This window comes from Heterocephalus glaber, unplaced genomic scaffold (genome assembly GCF_053883595.1).
Source record: "Heterocephalus glaber isolate CG9 unplaced genomic scaffold, H.glaber_assembly_v1.0 deba00001452, whole genome shotgun sequence".
In the NCBI taxonomy this organism is placed as follows: domain Eukaryota; kingdom Metazoa; phylum Chordata; class Mammalia; order Rodentia; family Bathyergidae; genus Heterocephalus; species Heterocephalus glaber.
In genome coordinates this window covers 18,538,057-18,555,919 of record NW_028258302.1, presented here as the reverse complement: position 1 = coordinate 18,555,919, position 17,863 = coordinate 18,538,057, and the positions used below count along the sequence as shown (strand labels likewise).

Here is a 17,863-nt window from a genome sequence, read left to right as displayed (position 1 = left end):
TCATATAATTTGAATCGTGTGATATATAGCATTTTGTGTGTGACTTACTTCACTTAGCATGAAATTGTTGTTGTTGTTGTTTTGTTTTGGGGGTGGTTTTGGGTACCGGGGATCAAACTCGGGACCTTGCGCTTGCGAGGCAGGCAGCAGAACCACTGAGCTAAATCCCCAGCCCAGCACGAAGTTTTTGAGACTTTGTGTGGATCCATAGTTCATTCCTTTTCATTATTTGGTAGAATTCCATTGTGTGGATATACCACAGACTTGTTTATTCATTCATTGGTGCATTGATAGGGATTTGGGTTGTTTCCAATTTTTGGCTATTCATGAAGCTGCTATAATGTTTGTTATTTTATCTTGAGTAAATATGTAGTAGAATTTCTAGGCCTTACAGAAAGTAGATTTTTAACTTTAAGAAACTTCCAAACTTATTTTCCAAACTGCCTTCCCACTAGCAGTGCAGGAAGTTTCATTTGTTTCACCTGCTCACCAGCCTTGGTTGTCAGGTTTTAAAAAGTCAGCCATTCTCCTTGCATTTCCCTACTGACTGCTGATACAGAGCATCTCTTCCCACACTCATCTGCCCTTCATGTCTCCTTGGGTGAAATATCTGTCTGGATTTTTTTGTCCATTTAAAAAAAATCCAAGCTGAGTGTAGTAACTGAGTACAGGAGGCTGAGGCAGGAGGATCCAGAGTTTGAGGCTAGCCTGGGCTACACAGTGGGACCCTGTCTCAAAAAACAAAATCTAGGGCCCATTGAGGAAGACTGGGGGGTGTACATGGTTGGGTTGAAGGAACAGAAAATATTCTTACAGGTAGAGTGACAGGCAGGAAGGAAAGCCAGTAGGTGAGTGGGAAAGAGGTGGGCCTGGTTCCTTAAAGGGGAAGGCTTGAGAGCCTAGAAGAGATGTTTTAAGAAACTTCTTGGTATCCTGCTGTCTGTTCTGCTTTTCACATCTTGCAGTGGGAGTTTGGAAGTGGAAAAAGTGAAGAGGAAGAGGGCACAGAAGGCTTTGGGAATGATTAGGAAGCTTCTCTTAGCCTAAAGGGCAGGAATGCGGGAGGATGCCTGGTAAGAAGAGGCAAGGAAGAAAGGAGAGAATCCACACGTCTCCTACTTCTCTTTCAGTGGAAGATTGTTCGTCAATTTGAGGCTGGTCGAATTCGTAGGCTGCAGTCTCCTGACGTTCTTTTTTGCTCAGATTCCTACGAACTGGAGAGGAAATGCCCTGGGGGCCTCCCAGCGGAGGGAAGGGACTATGGGTCTTTGGGGGGTGGAGTTTGGAACACCAAGCTTTCCAGACCAGCATCTGGGAGGTGTAGGGCCCTGGGTCATGGAATGGAGACCTGAAGGGCCCCAACTTAGAGGTGGGTTTGGAGTCCTAGAATTGTGCTCATAATATTATAGGCAGCTAAGTTAGATAGAAGTAAATATACAGTCAGAGAGGGACTGGACTCTCAAGTCAGCAGAAACAAAGACGTCAGAATTGCAGTTGGAGGCGCAAGTCCAGGCCCAAGGTAAAGATGCAGTGGCCAGACCTGCATCCCTCCCTGAGGACTAAACAATAACTTGAGGTTATGTTGTAATCAGCATCACCTAGTCCATTAAATCCAGCTATGCATCAGATACCCAGGTGGGTTATCAGAACATCTGGACCCATCCTGTCCCAAAAATGTCTCCATGTTAGAAGTCATAGGTAAGCCAAGGTTAATGATGCTAGCCATATACCCTTGCCATATACCTTGTGACTCGTTATCCTATTGGATCAATATTAGCTAAGCAGCTATACTTGCAGTTCTATAGGTTGATGATAGTTTGACCCACATTGTACCCACATTGTGACTGCTGTATAAATTACCCTTGACAAAGGGCCTCGGTGGTAACACACTTTCGGGACCCTTCCTGTCTCTCAGGAGCTATCTCAATAAACCTTTCCTACTCTCAACCTCGTTTGTTCCTTGGATTTCAGAGGCCACGAACTTGACACATCTGACATCTAGCAGGTTGGGAGTAATTTCTCCCTTATCAATAATTCCCTTTTCCTAGGGTCACAATATTTAATAATCCCTCCCATCTTAAAACACGTGTCTTCCACTGATTAGCGTTGAAAGATTTCCAAGTCCTTCCACAGTCACATTTGGTAATGTCCCAGAAAATGTCTGTGGACCAGACCAAGTAACGTCCAGAAGTTGCACACAATGTGTAGCATAATGGGAATTACTTGAGCCAGCATACAAAAGAAGCAGACCTTGCATTAAGAAAGAGGATTCAGTGGTGGCAAACCTATGGCACAGGTGCCGCAGCTGGCTGTTTTTTATCATTGAAAGCTCTAAAAGGTTCGCTATCTTTGATAGGTAAACAGTAACCCCATTTTATGCTGTGCAGCAGTTTGAAAATCAGTGATGAAACAGGCCTTTAATGTTGCTTTAGAACGATGGCACTAATAAATAGTCTGGCAATGTTAACTTCCATCTAGGCATATGAAGTTCTAATTAGCCTTTGAATGGACTTGGCACTTCTAAATTTAAGGTGCAGAGAAGAAAGACTATGATTCAGAGCCATACTAGTAATGCTAATAAAACCATGAATTATATAATATTATCTAGTTGTAAGAAATAATCTCCATGGTGGTAAGAATATAAGGTTTGTGGTTGGCAAATATCACATCTAGAGTGTGCAAGATTTCCAGAACTACAATGCATCAATTCTAAAGTAAAAGTAGTGTTGATTTAGAAATCAGAATTTAAGAGTTTTTTAAAATTACCATTGAAAATACACATTAATACCACTCTGAAGTGGAAAATAAAAGCAACTTCTCTTCTGTTTTTGTTTTGTTTTGTTTTCTGAGACAGGGTCTCACTGTGTAGTTCAGGCTGGCCTGGAACTCACTGTGTGGTCTCAAACTGGCTGGCCTCAAACTCAGGGGAATCCCCCTGCCTCAGCTTCCTGAGTTCTGGAATTACAGGCGTGCACCACCACACCTGGCTAACCTGGCTACCCTGGTTAAGAGGAACTTCTGTTTGATAAAATACAGACTATTAATATAAAAAACTCCACAAAATCTAGTTGTCTCTTGTTGGTGAGTTGTAGGAGCTTAAATCATATTCTTTAAATTCTGCCCAGAAGTCTTTGTCAGATTTATGTTTTGCGCATATTCCCTCTAGTTTTTAGCTTGCCCTTTTTTCTAAATAATGTCTCACAGATTTTTTTGTTTTCTCTCTCTTAGACCTTATGTTTCTTCTTTCATTTTTTTTTTCCTTCTTTTTTGTGGTTGATGGGGATTTACTCTAGGACCTCACTTTTGCTATGTGTGCTCTTTATCATACCACTAAGCCATACCCCATCTCCTTGGCTTTATATTTTTATATGCTGAAAAATCTTATCTTAATTATTTCAGCCCCATCCTTCTTTGACACTTTTGTTGATTGTCAGTTGGCCATGTAAATGTGAGTTAAGTCTTAAAATCAGGTAGTGTAAGTTCTACACTTTGTTCTTTTTTGAAATTGTTTTGACTATTGTAAGTTTTCTATATTTCCATAAGAAATTAGAATCAGCCTGTGAATTATTACAAAAAAATACATTCTGGGATTTTTATTTAGTAGGGCATCATATGTCTAGATCAATTTAAGGTTATCTGTCATCTTAATATTGGGTCTTCTAATCTTGGAGTATAGTATACTTCTCCATTTATTTAGATCTTCTTACTCAGCAAGGTTTAATATTTGCCAGTATACAGGGTTTAACCACTTTATGATAAATGTGTTTTAAGTGTAATTTGCACAAGCCTTCTTGGGTATCAAATGGGCCAATCTTTAAATCTGAAACTTTGGCCAGACCTAAGACTAGAAGTAAACAAAGTTTTAATTTTCATCATGTTTTCCTAGTAAAGTTAATTTTTGTATTTTGAGACAGGGCCTCACTAAGTTGCTTAGGCTGGGCTTGACCTTGCAATCCTCCTTCCTCAGTTTCCTGGAGTGCTAGGATTACGGGTGTGTACCACCATGTCCCGCTGACTTCTTTAGTTTGTGTACTCTGTTATTCTTCAATATTTGAAGCATTAAGGATTGGACTTATTAGTGATAAAATCTTAGAGAAGTACCAGTTTATTGTTTCTTTTGTGTAAATACTAGATTAGGCCCTTCCACTCATTGATTTATCATTTAAAGTCTCAATACTTACCTATTTATAGTAGTACTAAACGTTGATTATAGGCAATTTCAGCTGATCTGTGGGGAGCAGATTAGTCAATTCCAAAACAGTGAGAATTTTGCTGCCAGCTGAATTTTTGTTTTGTTTTGTTTTTGACCTTGTACTTTTGAGGAAGACGCCAGATCCACTGAGCTAAATCCCTGGCCCCCAGCTCGATATTTTTATTTTAATTCCTTTGTGTTATGTGTTCTCCAAGGGTTTTATGAAATTAGAAATACTAGTCTTCAAAAAGTTTCTCTGTCCAGAATTTTTTTTTAGTAAATTCAAAGAAAGAGCACTGGTGTTGGGTGTGGTGGCATAGGCCTGTAATCCCAGCACTCGGGAGGCTGAGGCAGGAGGATTGTAGTGAGTTTGAGGATAGCCTGGGATACATAGTGAGTTCAAGGCCAGCCTGAACTACATAGTGAGACTCTGTCTTTAAAAAACTTAAAGAAAGAGCACTGGGGATTCTTGACTTCTTTACTATATGGACCATCTTGGGCCTCTGCTACAATCCTGGATTGCCTTCATCTAGTTTGACAGAATCGTTTTGAAAATCTTTATCAACTTTGATATCTAAGTTTAAGGAATAAAAACAGATTTTGCTCATAGGTAAAAGATAATGTAATTGGGACAGTGAATATGATATCCTACAAGTCTATAACTATTCAGAAGCCAAAAAGATAAGCTGTTGTGCTACCTAATCATCTGAGTTTCCACATCCATCCCTGGTCTGGACTTGGTTGTGTAGGACTGTGATGGGAAAAACCCTTAATCCCACTATCCAAAGATTGGGTGCATTTTGATATTCTTTTTCCTTCATTTTTCATGGGCACCTATAGTTGAATACAAGTGATTATTTAATTTCTGCCTTAAAATACTATCTTCACAGGCTTGTGTTTTTCAGCATTGTCATTCAGAATTCAATGTAAATGACATAAGACTAAGAAAATAAACTAAGAAAATGTGGAAATGAATCCTTTTCTCTTCTCGTTAGGATGATGACTTTGAGTTTACTGGCAGCCATTTGACAGTGAGGAATGGTTATTCCTGTGTGCCGGTGGCGTTAGCAGAAGGCCTGGACATTAAACTGAATACAGCAGTGCGACAGGTTCGCTACACAGCCTCAGGTATGTGGCTGTTAAGCAGGTAAGACAGTTTCTCCCTGAAACAGAACTCATCTTTTATTGGCTGTGACCTACAGCAAAAATAGTAGGTGTATTCCCTAGTATTTTATAAAATAGTAAAGTGTTTTACAAATGATGGCTCCTAGGTGAAATTTTTTCATTTCTAGTTGGTTAACCCATGGAGACTCAGAGTTCAAACCCCCCTCATTTATAAGGTAGAAAATTTGAGGCAAGTTTTAGTTTCCAACTGAGGTGTAAACTATTATGTATTACAGTCATAGCCAGTGAGTTTGGATCTAATACTCCTTATATTTCACCATCTGTCTCGGTCTCTGTTTTGGCTCTCCTGTTCAGAAGGGCTAATTTGTGCAGACTAATTCCTAGTTCTGGAGCAGTCCTGCTGATAAATTGACTTCAAAGATAGACTTGCCCTGTGATTCCTGTGGGAATAGGCTCAGTGCTCTTATTGTTGATTTCAGAGTGCATTTAATGTGGAATGCAGAGAACTTGTTGTCTACTCACTTTGGAGTTGATAGTTTTGAACTCCTTAAAATAGCTGGTTACCTCTGTAAGGATCCTCCTGTGACTGCCTGGGCATAAGAAGTACAGAGGGAGACCCCCTTTCCTAGAGTTGTTTCTCTCATTGTGTGTGTGTGTGTGTGCGCGCACGCGCGCACATGAGTGGGCGCACACACACACACACACCCTCACACACATTATAACCACCAATGAAACAACTTTCCGTTTAGTTTTCCCATCAAAGGCAGCTTCTATCTGGTGTTGAGGTCTGTAACCTTTTGCCAGCGGATGGGAGAACAGTAAGAATAACGATAATGTCATTTCCTCTTAATTCTGCAGCCACAGGAAATAGGCATGTACTGAGCTCTCACACTTACTTTTAGCTATATGTATTTTTAATTATATAATTATTTAAGAACCCAAATGAGATAACATAATTTCAGTACCCTCTCTGAGGCTGGCTTTGAGCTCATGTTCAGACAAACTGGGCCATAGAGGAGGACATTTTCAGTGTGCTCCACAGTTGGAGGGGTGTGTTCCTAGATCCACACCACAGTCTCCGCATCTCATTCTTTGTCCGTAGAGAATAACTAACCACAGTGGAAAGAAATCAGGTTATTTGGAACAGACATTTTACTCCTAATTTTCGTCTAAATTACTTAACTTTGCTGAGTGGTGGGATCCTTCTAGCAGATCAGCAGTGTATTAGGAGGGCAGGCTACTATGGAGGCAACTGGCAAGGACTCAACATTGCTGTGCAGATTTAAATCTTACCACTTCTTACCTTTGTGGCCTTAGGCTCACCTCTATTCATTTTCTTACATGAGAAATGAAGATAATAGTACCTCTATCATGGATGTATAGCAGAGTTAGGTGAAATAGCACATAGGTCCTATTGTACACTAAGTGTTTAAGTGTCCTTTTTAAGGCCATGCTCATCACCATTATTCTTTTCCCACCAACTTCTGTAGGATGTGAAGTGATCGCTGTGAATACCCGCTCCACAAGTCAAACCTTTATTTATAAGTGTGATGCAGTGCTCTGTACTCTTCCCCTGGGTGTGTTGAAGCAGCAGCCACCAGCTGTTCAGTTTGTGCCACCTCTTCCTGAGTGGAAGACGTCTGCAGTCCAAAGGATGGGATTTGGCAACCTTAACAAGGTGATATATTCTAGGCCCCTCTCTTCACATACTGATGTGCACATACTAGCTTTTCTGCCTCCTCGAGAGCAGAGGGCTTTGAGTTGGTGTGCATTTGGCTGTCCCCTCAGCATTCTGTGATACAGGTCTGAGGGCCTGTTAGTTCATTCCTTCAGTGCCTATAGTATCCAACACACGTAGGGGGTTATTATCTTATGGGGTTATTCTGAACATCCAAGCCTATAAAAAGAGAGTCATAAATGTCCTAAACAGTACATTTATAAGAGAGATTTCTGAGCTTATATCAGAAGTAGATTAGAAGACTTTAATACACCTGAAGAAGTTCTTCACAGGCACAGCAGTGCTTAAAGCCATGATATCCAAGGCCTGTCACCAGCTTATGTGCCCTTCTTATGGTAGGTGGTGTTATGTTTTGACCGAGTGTTCTGGGATCCAAGTGTCAATTTGTTCGGCCATGTTGGCAGCACGACTGCCAGCAGAGGGGAGCTCTTCCTCTTCTGGAACCTCTATAAAGGTAACTGCTTCTAGATTTATTTTTTTTCATATCCTTACAGGAACACAGAATTAGGAATATTAGGATTTTATAAACTCAGTGAGGAGTTCCTAAAAATCCGTTCTAGGTATAAGAGAATACATTAAAATAAAGGGGGAGGCCTGGGGATTTAGCTCAGTGGTGCCACCTTGCAAACTCAAGGTCCTGAGTTTGATCCCCGGTACCAAAAAAATAAATAGAGGAATCACCTCAGCAGAAGGGATAGGCCCTGGGAGGCTTCCTGGAATAGGAAATTTATTGCTCATTTTGTGTCACACCCGACTTGCCCCTGAATCTTTGATCACTTTCATTAGAATGCATTTTTCACATTCCTATTTCCTGTTACTTTCTTTTGTAATTAGACTACCTTAACTCTATATAGAGGCAAATAAAGTATTATTTATACCCCACCTCCAAGCAAAGGATGTACGCAGACATTTACCACACAGCACTGTCAAGGGCATGGCCTTGTTATTGCAGACACATAGCTTAAGTAGCTTGACCTCACCCCCAGTTCTTTTCGTTACCCCTCCCTGCCTGCTACTGAAGTGTCAGCTAAACCAAGGCCTCTTCACTTCACACAGGAGCTACTTTGTTCACTGCATGCATTGCTTTCTGGCAACAGCTCAGTGCTTTTTCCTTCTCTGTCCAGGCCATCAAGTCCTGTCTGTGCCAGCCTCACAGAATCTCTCAGGTCTGTGTGTTCTTTTTCTGCTGCCTACTTGACGGGTCAAGTTACCTGACAGTTGGCCATGGTTACAACTTTTTTTTTTTTTTTTTTGGTACCGGGGATCAAACTTGGGACCTTGCACTTGTAAGGCAGGTAGCAGAACCACTGAGCTAAATCCCCAACTCTTCTGCTTCTATTTTTGATGGCTTTCTCTTATTGAAGGAACACTTTCAGGCTCCTTTTCACCAAGCCCCTCATAATCTAGCCCTTCTCTATTGCCTGTTGTTTGTCTTCCCTATTCCTCACTCCAGGCACACTTGCCTCTCTGATTCTACAATGTGCCATGCTGTTTACTACTTCAGGGCTTTTGTATGCACTGTGGCCTAGGCTGATTTTTTTTTCCCTTCCAACATGGCTTACTCTACTCTAGCCTTCAGGTCTTGAGTTAAATGTCAATCTATTTCAGAGATTTTCCAGTACACACACATCCTACTACCTTCAGTTCCTATTAAGTCTGAGTCACTATAATGGAGTATAGTCTGGTTTGCACCTTCTATAGCACAGTATCTATCCCTGTGCCAGTCATAAAAGTCTGTTTCATAAATATTTACCAAATGGGTGACAGGCTTAGAGGGACCCAGGATATAGCTAAAGGGATGTAGCCATTGTTAGGGAGCTAAGGTGGTCAGTCTTCTTAGAAGTCTCTGCCTAAATATACAGTTTTGTTAGAATTGGTGTATACTCACAATAGCCTGCCAGCTTCCTTTTGGCCTATTTCTGCAGATAAGAGTTTAGGAACATAACTTGTTTCCCATGTTGGATGCTACATATCTCGTCATATTTCAGGGTATCAAGAACTAGGCAGGTCCTGACAGATTTCTTGAGAAAAATCTGTAGAAAGACCCTAGAATTGTTCCTGTTTCCCCAGCTCCAATACTGTTGGCATTGGTGGCAGGAGAAGCTGCTGGCATCATGGAAAACATAAGTGATGATGTGATTGTTGGCCGGTGCCTCGCCATTCTCAAGGGGATTTTTGGTAGCAGTGCAGTGCCCCAGGTAAGTAGGTGGGGGAACAACCAGGGATCAGGGTCTGGCTTAACATATTTGCAGCGTAAGTTATGTCACTCTGAGAATTACATGTGTGCTGGATTTACATGATTTTTAATGTTTGGAACTCTGCCTTACAAATGACATTCAGAAAAGCCCCCCTGGGAAATCTGTAGATGGTTAGCTTGGTTCCTCCTCTGTGCGTGGGGTCACATAACCCTGCCTTCTAGATGAAGTGGCCAAACTCCAGTGAATCCCTCAGGGACACTAAGAGAACCTGTTGGTAATTTTGTCCTCTTTAAGCCCACTGTGCTGTTTAGCCCCTTATGATCTCTTTGATGGGACATGTATTAATGTCCTATGTGAATTTATAAAAGCAAATAAAGGTCAAGTCCTAGACTTGGACTCATATACAAGGCACAGTGGAAGTCACCCAAAGTCATCTTGCCTTAGTGCTTCTTAGAGCAGCAGCATCCACCACCTAGCTCATATTTTTTGCCTCTTCCCTAATGTACTTGCCCACCACTTTTCCATGTTTCAGAGAGGACTGGTTTGTTTGTCCTTGTTCCAATAATGACTTTTGCCTATGTTTTCTCCTTTAGCCCAAGGAAACTGTGGTGTCCCGCTGGCGTGCTGATCCCTGGGCCCGGGGCTCGTATTCCTATGTAGCTGCAGGATCATCTGGAAATGACTATGATCTGATGGCGCAGCCAATCACTCCTGGCCCCTCAATTCCAGGTGCCCCGCAGGTAATAAACTGGCAGACTACATCTAGGTCTCTTTGGGAAGAAGCCCATGCCCCATGATCTTGGGGGAAAGATGATGCCACTGATGTTTTGATTTTAGTCATTCTGTCTTCAGACACTTTTCAGATAACCCAGAAGAGAAATGGTACTATTTAAATCTGATTTCTCATATTTTGGCTTTGTAAATCTAGGCAGTCTACATTCAGAATGGAGGAGTCCAGAGTATGTAGAAGTTGGCAACTTTTTTTCCATTTTCCCACCTTAAAAAAAAAAAAAATCCATTTTAAATTGTACCTCACTTTGTAGTGACTCATAGGATTACTGTGGGGTCTCAGGATCACTAGGGGCTTTGGGAGATACCCAGAAAATAGTCTTGGATCCTTTTCTAGATTATGCCAGTCCTTGTTCCAGACAGCAGTAAGGGTTTCTCGGTATCAAAACCCAAATCAGTGGTCTGCTTGAACTGAGAGGCAAGTGTGTTCCTGAATAAGAACAAACGCTGTACTCTCGGTGGTTGAGTATTTAAGATCCTATCCTTGCTGCTGGTAGGTACTTTATGAGGTAAAGAAAATCCTAGACTCTGCCAAGTGTACTGATAAATAACAGATGCAGTTAATAAGCACCATTCTAAGAAATGAGGCTGGGGTAGGTTTGATGTCAGTTCTAGGAAAATGCTGGTAGAATGATAAACTAGCAACAAGCTGTTCAATCCCCAGTACCAAAAAAAAAAAAAAAAACTAGCAACAAGGCAGGGGGCACAAGCCTTCAAAAGTCAACAGGAATTTGGCAGTTCAGACACAAGAAGCCAGGTGTGATGTGGTGGCACAGACCTGTTATCCTGACACTCTGGGAGGCTGAAGAACTACAAGTTCAAGTGCCGACTAGGTGATTTAGTGAGACCTTTTCCAAAAAGGAGGCCTAGGGAGGTAGCTTAAAGTAGAAGCCCTGGGTTCAAATCCCTAGAGCCACCCAAGGGAAAAAATAAACTTATTATTTGCCACCACAGTGAGGGTTGAGGCAGAAGGATCATGAATTCTCACTACTGTATAGTGAGGCCGTTTTTAAAAACCGAAAGGTGTATTTGCAATCTGTTGTTTTATTTTTCCCTGAAATAGCCAATCCCACGCCTCTTCTTTGCCGGAGAGCATACAATCCGGAACTACCCAGCCACAGTCCATGGTGCTCTGCTGAGTGGGCTGCGAGAAGCAGGAAGGATTGCAGACCAGTTCTTGGGGGCCATGTACACTTTGCCTCGCCAGGCCACACCAGGCGTCCCTGCACAGCAGTCTCCAAGCATGTGAGATACAAGCTGAAGGACAACGACTGCAGGTCTTTTGCAAAGGTCTAGCAATACTACTAGATGGCACTGAGAAGCTCCTGCCCTGGTACCTGGGCTCACCGTCAGCCAACAGGGAAGAACTTATTTGAATCCTGTTCTTAAAGACTGAGGCAAGAATGTGCTATAATAGAACATCTCAGTCTCTTGGTGTTTTTTTTAATATTTTGAGAATAAAACTTCATATAAAATTAGTCCTATCTTGTTTCCCCTTTTGGGTTGGAGTTGTATGTGAGGGATGTTACTTCTTTAGAAATGCCAGTTTAACCTTACGTCAGTGGTAGTACATGTATTTTCTTTGTTTAAATGAGAATGTTCTTATGAAAGAGAAAAATGATTTCGTCAGATCAGAAGATGAGGTTGATGGGTCCTGTAGCTCAGAGGACTTCCTGGCGACGGGCTTAACTTCCCTGCTGGGACTGCAGCAGTGGGCCAAGAGTGTATCAGAAAACTTAGGATCTGAGTTTTCAGTTTGAGCCACTGGTGGACCATTCTGCCTTTATTCTCATATCCCAACCCTTCCCCATGGGCACAAACAATAGTATTGTAAGATTTGGGAAGTATTACATAAGGAAAGGGTCAAGGGCTTAGGTAATTTAGCTGATGTCACAAACTACCACAAACTTAGTGACTTAATACAACAAATCTGTTCTCTACAGTTCTGGATAGCCAAAGTCTAAAAAGATGGCAGTTTGAGGAAAATTAAAAAGAAATAAAAATGTTTATTGTGGAGGCTGTAGGGGAAGAATCCATTTTCTTGCTATTTTTAGCTTCTAGTGGCCATCTCTATTGCTGTGTAGCCCCTTCCCTTGTAGTCAGACCTTATGCTTATTGTCTCTTTAGTCATGCCTGCAAAGTCCTCTTTGCTTTACAAGGTAAACATTTTTACAAAAAGAAGCAAACAGTAGTGTTCCTTCCTGAGGACTCCTAACAGAAAAACTGTCACTGTACAAATGCGTCAGAAGCTTTGGAAATCAGATTGTATTCAACGTGAGTCAATCTTTCTGATAGTCTAAAATGAGGCCTTATTAAGGGACAACATATTGGTGATCTCACTGGAAAAAGAAAACTGATACAGAGGTGAGGACCACATGCAGTGGAACATGCTTGGGCTTTGGGGTACACTCTGGAACCGAGGGGTTAATTAGGGTGTCTGATCCAGTGGTGGTGGCTTCTGTTTTTAAATAAATGACATAGGCAGCTTGAGAGATTGTTTTTTTGTGACAAGCTTGAAAATAAAATGTAGCAATGAAATAGCTGATGATTTTAACTATAGTTCACACCTCCAGACTTTCTAGCATCAATAACTGGCATGGTATTTTACCTAAAATAGTGAAATATTCTAGCTGCACCAATACAGAGATAACAGCTGTACGCAGAGATGACATTAACAAAATTGGCATCAGACTTCACTGAGCATATGGAAACTAGGGAGTTTTATTGGTTACATATTGTGCTGCAGAGCCAACAGAGAGCATTAGAGCCAGAGGATACATGCAGACAGGCAGCTTTGACTACACACATGCATCCAAGGAGCCCTGAGCCACTGCTCATGGCTTTGCCCTGGTTTCCAGTGGCAGGTCCTGGCCTTCTTGGTCCTGTGTTTGGAGCAGAAATGTAAAAGCCTCCAAGAGGGAAGGGGTGAGGCCAGAGCACCTGCCTGCACAAGTTAGGTATGGACCAACAGACTATGCCCCTACCAAAGGGGCCTATAATGCAATAACAGTTTATTTGAAGGCTATCTTCCTAGCCCTCCCTATCTTTAAAATACAAAAAAATAGACTTTATTCTCTTAAAAATACATTCCGTTCAAAACATGTTCTGAGCTGTGAAGCAGCAGGAAAATAGGGCCCCTTTCCTATGATCTTGATTGAGGCTTTGAGGAGAACCCTGTTCCCCACTTGGGGTATTCAAAAGAAAATCCCTAAAAGCAGCTATTCCGAAGCAGTCTTGTCAGAGTAGCAACAAAGAAACTCACACCAGCAAAGACAGCCAGGGACCCAGCCTCAGGGGTCTGGGTCTGTTCCTTTACTGGGAAGTTGTAGCACTTGGCACCGTGACCCACTAAATCTAAAGAACTAAAATTGCCCCAGAACAAGAAGTCCAAGAACACTATAGATCCCCCCCAACCCCCAGCACCTCACAAGAGGGATGGTTCATGTGCAAGCTCACCTGCAGCTGAGATTGGAGTCCTTGGCCCCACACACACTCCTGCCTTTAACCTGCAGTCTCCACTGTTTCATTCCCGCAAAGAAGCAAAACCTACATACGGTTTGTCTACTACCATCCCTTCAGCTTTGTCTGGTTGTTTCAGAATCAAGAGTGGCAAGAGACACTGTGGCAAGTGAGAGAGACCAGCTCCTGGCCTTTAGCCATCTCTGCCTCCTCCCAACCAAGCAGCTATGCAGGGCCAGGTTTCCCAGCTTCCCTAGGAGGCTTCTCACAACCATATACCTGCCAGTAAAAGAGTTAGAGCCAGGCTGCAAAAGAGGCTCATCATAAAAGTGGGTTGGCTAGGACAGTGGGACTATTTGGCCTAGACAACTATTCAGTCACCAGGTCTCCCCTCTACTTGGAGGCTTCCTCCAGGACTCCTGATTGTGAGGACTGGATGCAAGTGGCCACACCTTAGTTGCTTTTCAGAAATATGCCTTCCAACTTTGGAATCTGAGAGCCAGCCTTGCCAGCCATTTGAAGCCCAGAGGAACTGAGCCTCTAGCCTTCACTTGCTAATACATATTTTCTGCAATGCTGAAGATATTTAAAAATAAAATCTATCTTAACAGCGGTTCTATAAAGTGTGCAGATTAAAGAAAAATAAAACATCATTAAATTGTTACAATCAAACCCTATTGCACTCAGATTTCAAAATGGCAGCCCCAGTAAAAAGGCACCACAGCTGTCCCTTTTCCACACAGCATTTTGAGTATTGAAGATGTTGGTGCTGCTAAAATGTGGAAAGATCCAGACTTTGGCACCAGGAGCTACAGCACCAGAATCCAGGGCCCCAACACCCAAAGACAAAAAATATTGGCGAGATCTTTTTAGGCATGGCTTGGCGTCCTTCTGTTTCCATCAGCAGAGAAGAGCCACAGAATTTCCTACATGCCCCCTCCCACTCCATTGACCATCCCAGAGGTTAGCTTCCTTTGAACTCTGGGGTTGCCAACAGGTAAAAGGTAGAGAAGCTGCAAGTGAGGATTTGCAGCCTTGAGTGAGCAAGTTTCTGGCCAGTGACCCAGAAGAAGCAGCAGGGAGAAATCTTGAAAATAGCATCCTACATTGTGCATCTGTGGTGGAATATGGAAAGGAAAGGGAAGCCACATAGCAGTGGCAAGCCCTTAGGTTAGCAAAACTCCAGAAAACAGAAGTATGAGCAAGATATTCCTGCCCAAAAAGTAGGGTTGGTTCTCTCCAAGCCTCAGAACAGCACAGTCTGATGCAGACAAGGGCAGGATGAACACCAATGCCTGTGCAAAGGCAGGGAAAACCACTCACAGTCCTCCTGAGGAAGTCCCGACTCTTCCCACTTCCCAGAAGACACTCAGGAGAGGCACAGAAATAGGAGACATGTAGACTTGTGTTTTAGAAAGCACCCAGCCTAAAAGCCAGGAGATAACACATGTGGCACTGGGTAAGGCTTCAGACTATGCAGTCCCTTCCCTTCACTGACTGGAAACAGGCCCAAGGAGCTTCTCTTGTGTTCACCCTTGTGAGACATAAACATGGAGAAACTTAAGTGTAAGGCCGACAAAGACAACTGAAGGCAAGAGGTAAAACATTTCCCCAAGCCCCTGTAGATAGTAAGAAGCAGCCCACAACGGATAGTGAAAACAGGAATTTTGAATTCCAGATTCAGACCCCTTAAGAGATCATCCATTTCAAAGAGCTCATTTTATAGACAGGGAAACTAAGGTTTCCAGAAGACAAGGACTCTCCCAAGGTTACACAGCAAGGAAGTAATAAAGCCTCAGAAAAAACAGCTTTCTAGACTCCTAGTCTAACGCTCCCTTGCTGGTGAAAGCAATGGCATCTGCTTCATACCAGTAGCCTTTAAAGGAAATCCCTCGCTTATATTGAGGATGCTGTAGAAAAAGCTGTGCCATGAATATAGTTTTTAACTCCCCTGTGTGACTGGTATAAGGAAACTAGTCTTTTGTTTTTAATGCGGCTTCCTGAAAGACTTGCTGCACTTTGAACTATATAAACCTGAGGTCCTCAATGGGCAGATAATCTTTCTTTCAATGAAGTCACTGTAACGATAGTCGACTTGCAGGCATCGGGGCAACTTCTGTAGGAATGCATCAGTGTGGTAAAGTGCGAAGCCTCCTCCATGTGGGATGGAGGAGGAGGAACAGGAGAGAAGATTCTCAGTCCATGCCTTTTGTGGAGCTATTGCTTGTGGAGTGACTGAAGGGAAATTGCTTCTTCCTGTCTGCTTTCCCCCTTGCTGGGGCACTTCCTAGAAGGCAGAGTATACTGGGTCAGGCCCAGCTCAGTCCAGGAATTTTCCCAAAATGGGAACGATGATGTCAGCTGAAGTCTCCAACCACAGGAGAGCGTGCAGTTCTGCCAGCAGCATTACGGAGGAAGGAGATGCATGAGGCTTGCGCACTTCCGGTGTCTTTGGAAGATGAGCAGAGAGCTGGGGTGGGGGAGGGATGGTGTCATTCCAACAGGTATCTGCACGCTCTGCCCCCAGGAAACTGGTCAGCCGGGGGCGGGGCCAGGTCAGAGAAGCCTCAGCCTACAAGGTAGTGCCATAATCCCTCAGAGGCAGCACAGACCCCTTCTGCTTTCAAAGTCTGAGGAAAAGAACTCCAAGGGAAGAAGGAATGGAAGCCCCCCAGGTGGAGCTAATGGCTGATAATCCTTAGTGGGCATGTGGGCCCTCAGCACAAAGAGCAAACTGAACATGGTGAGGAGACAGAAGTCAACGCATTAAGGGACTTAACAGAGAAGGGGCTACTCTAAGATACAGAAACTACCCACCAGGGAGCAGAGAATTTTGGCTACTGTTGTATGGTGGGAGGTTCCTACAGCTCCCTATTTGAGGGCCAAAGTGGTCCATGCTACCTTAGGGACAGGGACAAAGAAAGAGGACTCATGCATCAAGGAAGGCTGGGCCTGGGTGACTGTCCAGGTTGTAGTCTGTGATCCCCTCTGGCCAACTGGCAAAAATTACCTGAGCCACAACCCAGCTCTCTACCAGTCTCCCAGCCAAGGCCTTGTGTCCAACTGGTTAACTGGTCTTAGATACTTCGCAGGGCAGGCGGTGGAAGAGCTGAGAAGCAGGAGCAGAGGAGACAGGAGACCTCACCCAGCTGGCTCAGTTTTCCTCAGCACAAGGCCTACTTGGCCGTAATCGTTCCTCGGCTCGAACTCGCCCCAGCTCTGGCAGTCCTGGCTTCACAGGCCATTCAGACTGCTCCAAGGAGTTGTGCAGTCGTCTGTGGACACTGAGTGCACAGTCTTCACCTTCCTCCTGTGTCAATAAATAACAAGTGAGCAAAATGAGCTACATAAGACAGTACAGTGAAAAACAAGGCACCCACACCTCCCACCACAGAGGGTCGGTCCCTTCCAATGTGGCAGAGGCAGAAAGACCATAAAATCATTGTAAAGATGCTTTTGCCTGGGTACAGGCCAATATAAAAATTCCTTGGAAATCAGGGTAGACCAGGAACTCCAAGCTGGTGGAGAAAACCATAGACCAGGAGGCTCACAACTGAACAGGAGCCCAGTCTAGGACAGTGTCAAAAGGGAGCATGGGAGCGGTAACCCTAAGCAGCAGCCAGCAGTGTGCATTCTTCTGGGGCTAAGAGCCATTTCCTTGGTGGGGGGCAGGGAGTATGGAGAAAAGAAGGCTGGACAGCTGTGATACTCCTCACCTATGTACTACCAGAAAGCACCTGTGCCCTCCCCATCTATTTTGTGCCTTCCTCTACCTTTAACTCCTCTTAGATATCCAGAGTCTCAGGGGTCTGAGTACCTGTCTTCTCCAGTCTGTTCTGACACTATGCTTTTCAGTGTTCTCTTTTCGTCTTTCTAAGCAAGTGCAGATCAAACAGTAGTGAAAGTGTGAGCTGGCTCCTTCGGGAACTCACCTGGGTGGCCTGGAGGAAGGTACTCTGTGCCTGTGACCTGCAGTTTCTGTCTGAAAGGTGGGGCTAACATCTAGCCACAGGCTGCTTGAGGGCCTGAATGACGGTGGGAGGTGCCCTGTCAATTATGAAGACTTACAGGCTCTTCCAGTTAACCCTGTCTAGCAGTGTTTCTAGCAAGGGGCAAGATGTCTGTCATTGTCACAGGCTCCACATCTAAAAGATACTCCCAGGGGCTTCTCCTTCAGATACTCTCCTCACACTCTGACCCTGAATAAGGCAGACGGGTCTAGGTTTAGCCATATTGAACCAGCTCTGGCCTTAGCAGAATGAATACTGGGCCAGAGAGCTCTCTTGAGATAAAATGAAAGAAAGGTTTGAGTATAAAGCTTGTAAAATAGGCCCAGAGTAAGCCCTTGCTGTCCTCCTCTAT

The 17,863-nt window shown here is 43.5% G+C and overlaps 2 protein-coding genes across 10 annotated transcripts in view; one reads left to right on the top strand and one right to left on the bottom strand.

Moving 5' to 3' along the window:
• The window catches only part of Kdm1a (lysine demethylase 1A), a 76,896-nt gene extending 65,376 nt beyond the window's left edge, over positions 1 to 11,520 (top strand). For both annotated transcript variants that reach the window (XM_004850542.3, XM_004850543.3), the window contains 6 exons: positions 5,188 to 5,320; positions 6,808 to 6,995; positions 7,395 to 7,509; positions 9,126 to 9,253; positions 9,847 to 9,993; positions 11,106 to 11,520. In XM_004850542.3, coding sequence (XP_004850599.1) covers positions 5,188 to 5,320; positions 6,808 to 6,995; positions 7,395 to 7,509; positions 9,126 to 9,253; positions 9,847 to 9,993; positions 11,106 to 11,291 — 897 coding nt within the window. In that variant the 3' untranslated portion in view covers positions 11,292 to 11,520. The remainder of the gene's footprint in view (positions 1 to 5,187; positions 5,321 to 6,807; positions 6,996 to 7,394; positions 7,510 to 9,125; positions 9,254 to 9,846; positions 9,994 to 11,105) is intronic.
• Positions 11,521 to 12,739: 1,219 nt separating this feature from the next.
• Luzp1 (leucine zipper protein 1) overlaps positions 12,740 to 17,863 on the bottom strand; it is a 91,028-nt gene continuing 85,904 nt past the window's right edge. For 7 of the 8 annotated variants that reach the window (XM_004850545.4, XM_087215597.1, XM_087215594.1 and 4 more), the window contains one exon: positions 12,740 to 16,811. In XM_004850545.4, coding sequence (XP_004850602.1) covers positions 16,656 to 16,811 — 156 coding nt within the window. In that variant the 3' untranslated portion in view covers positions 12,740 to 16,655. The remainder of the gene's footprint in view (positions 16,812 to 17,863) is intronic. The other variant, XR_002396963.2, reaches the window with a different exon arrangement.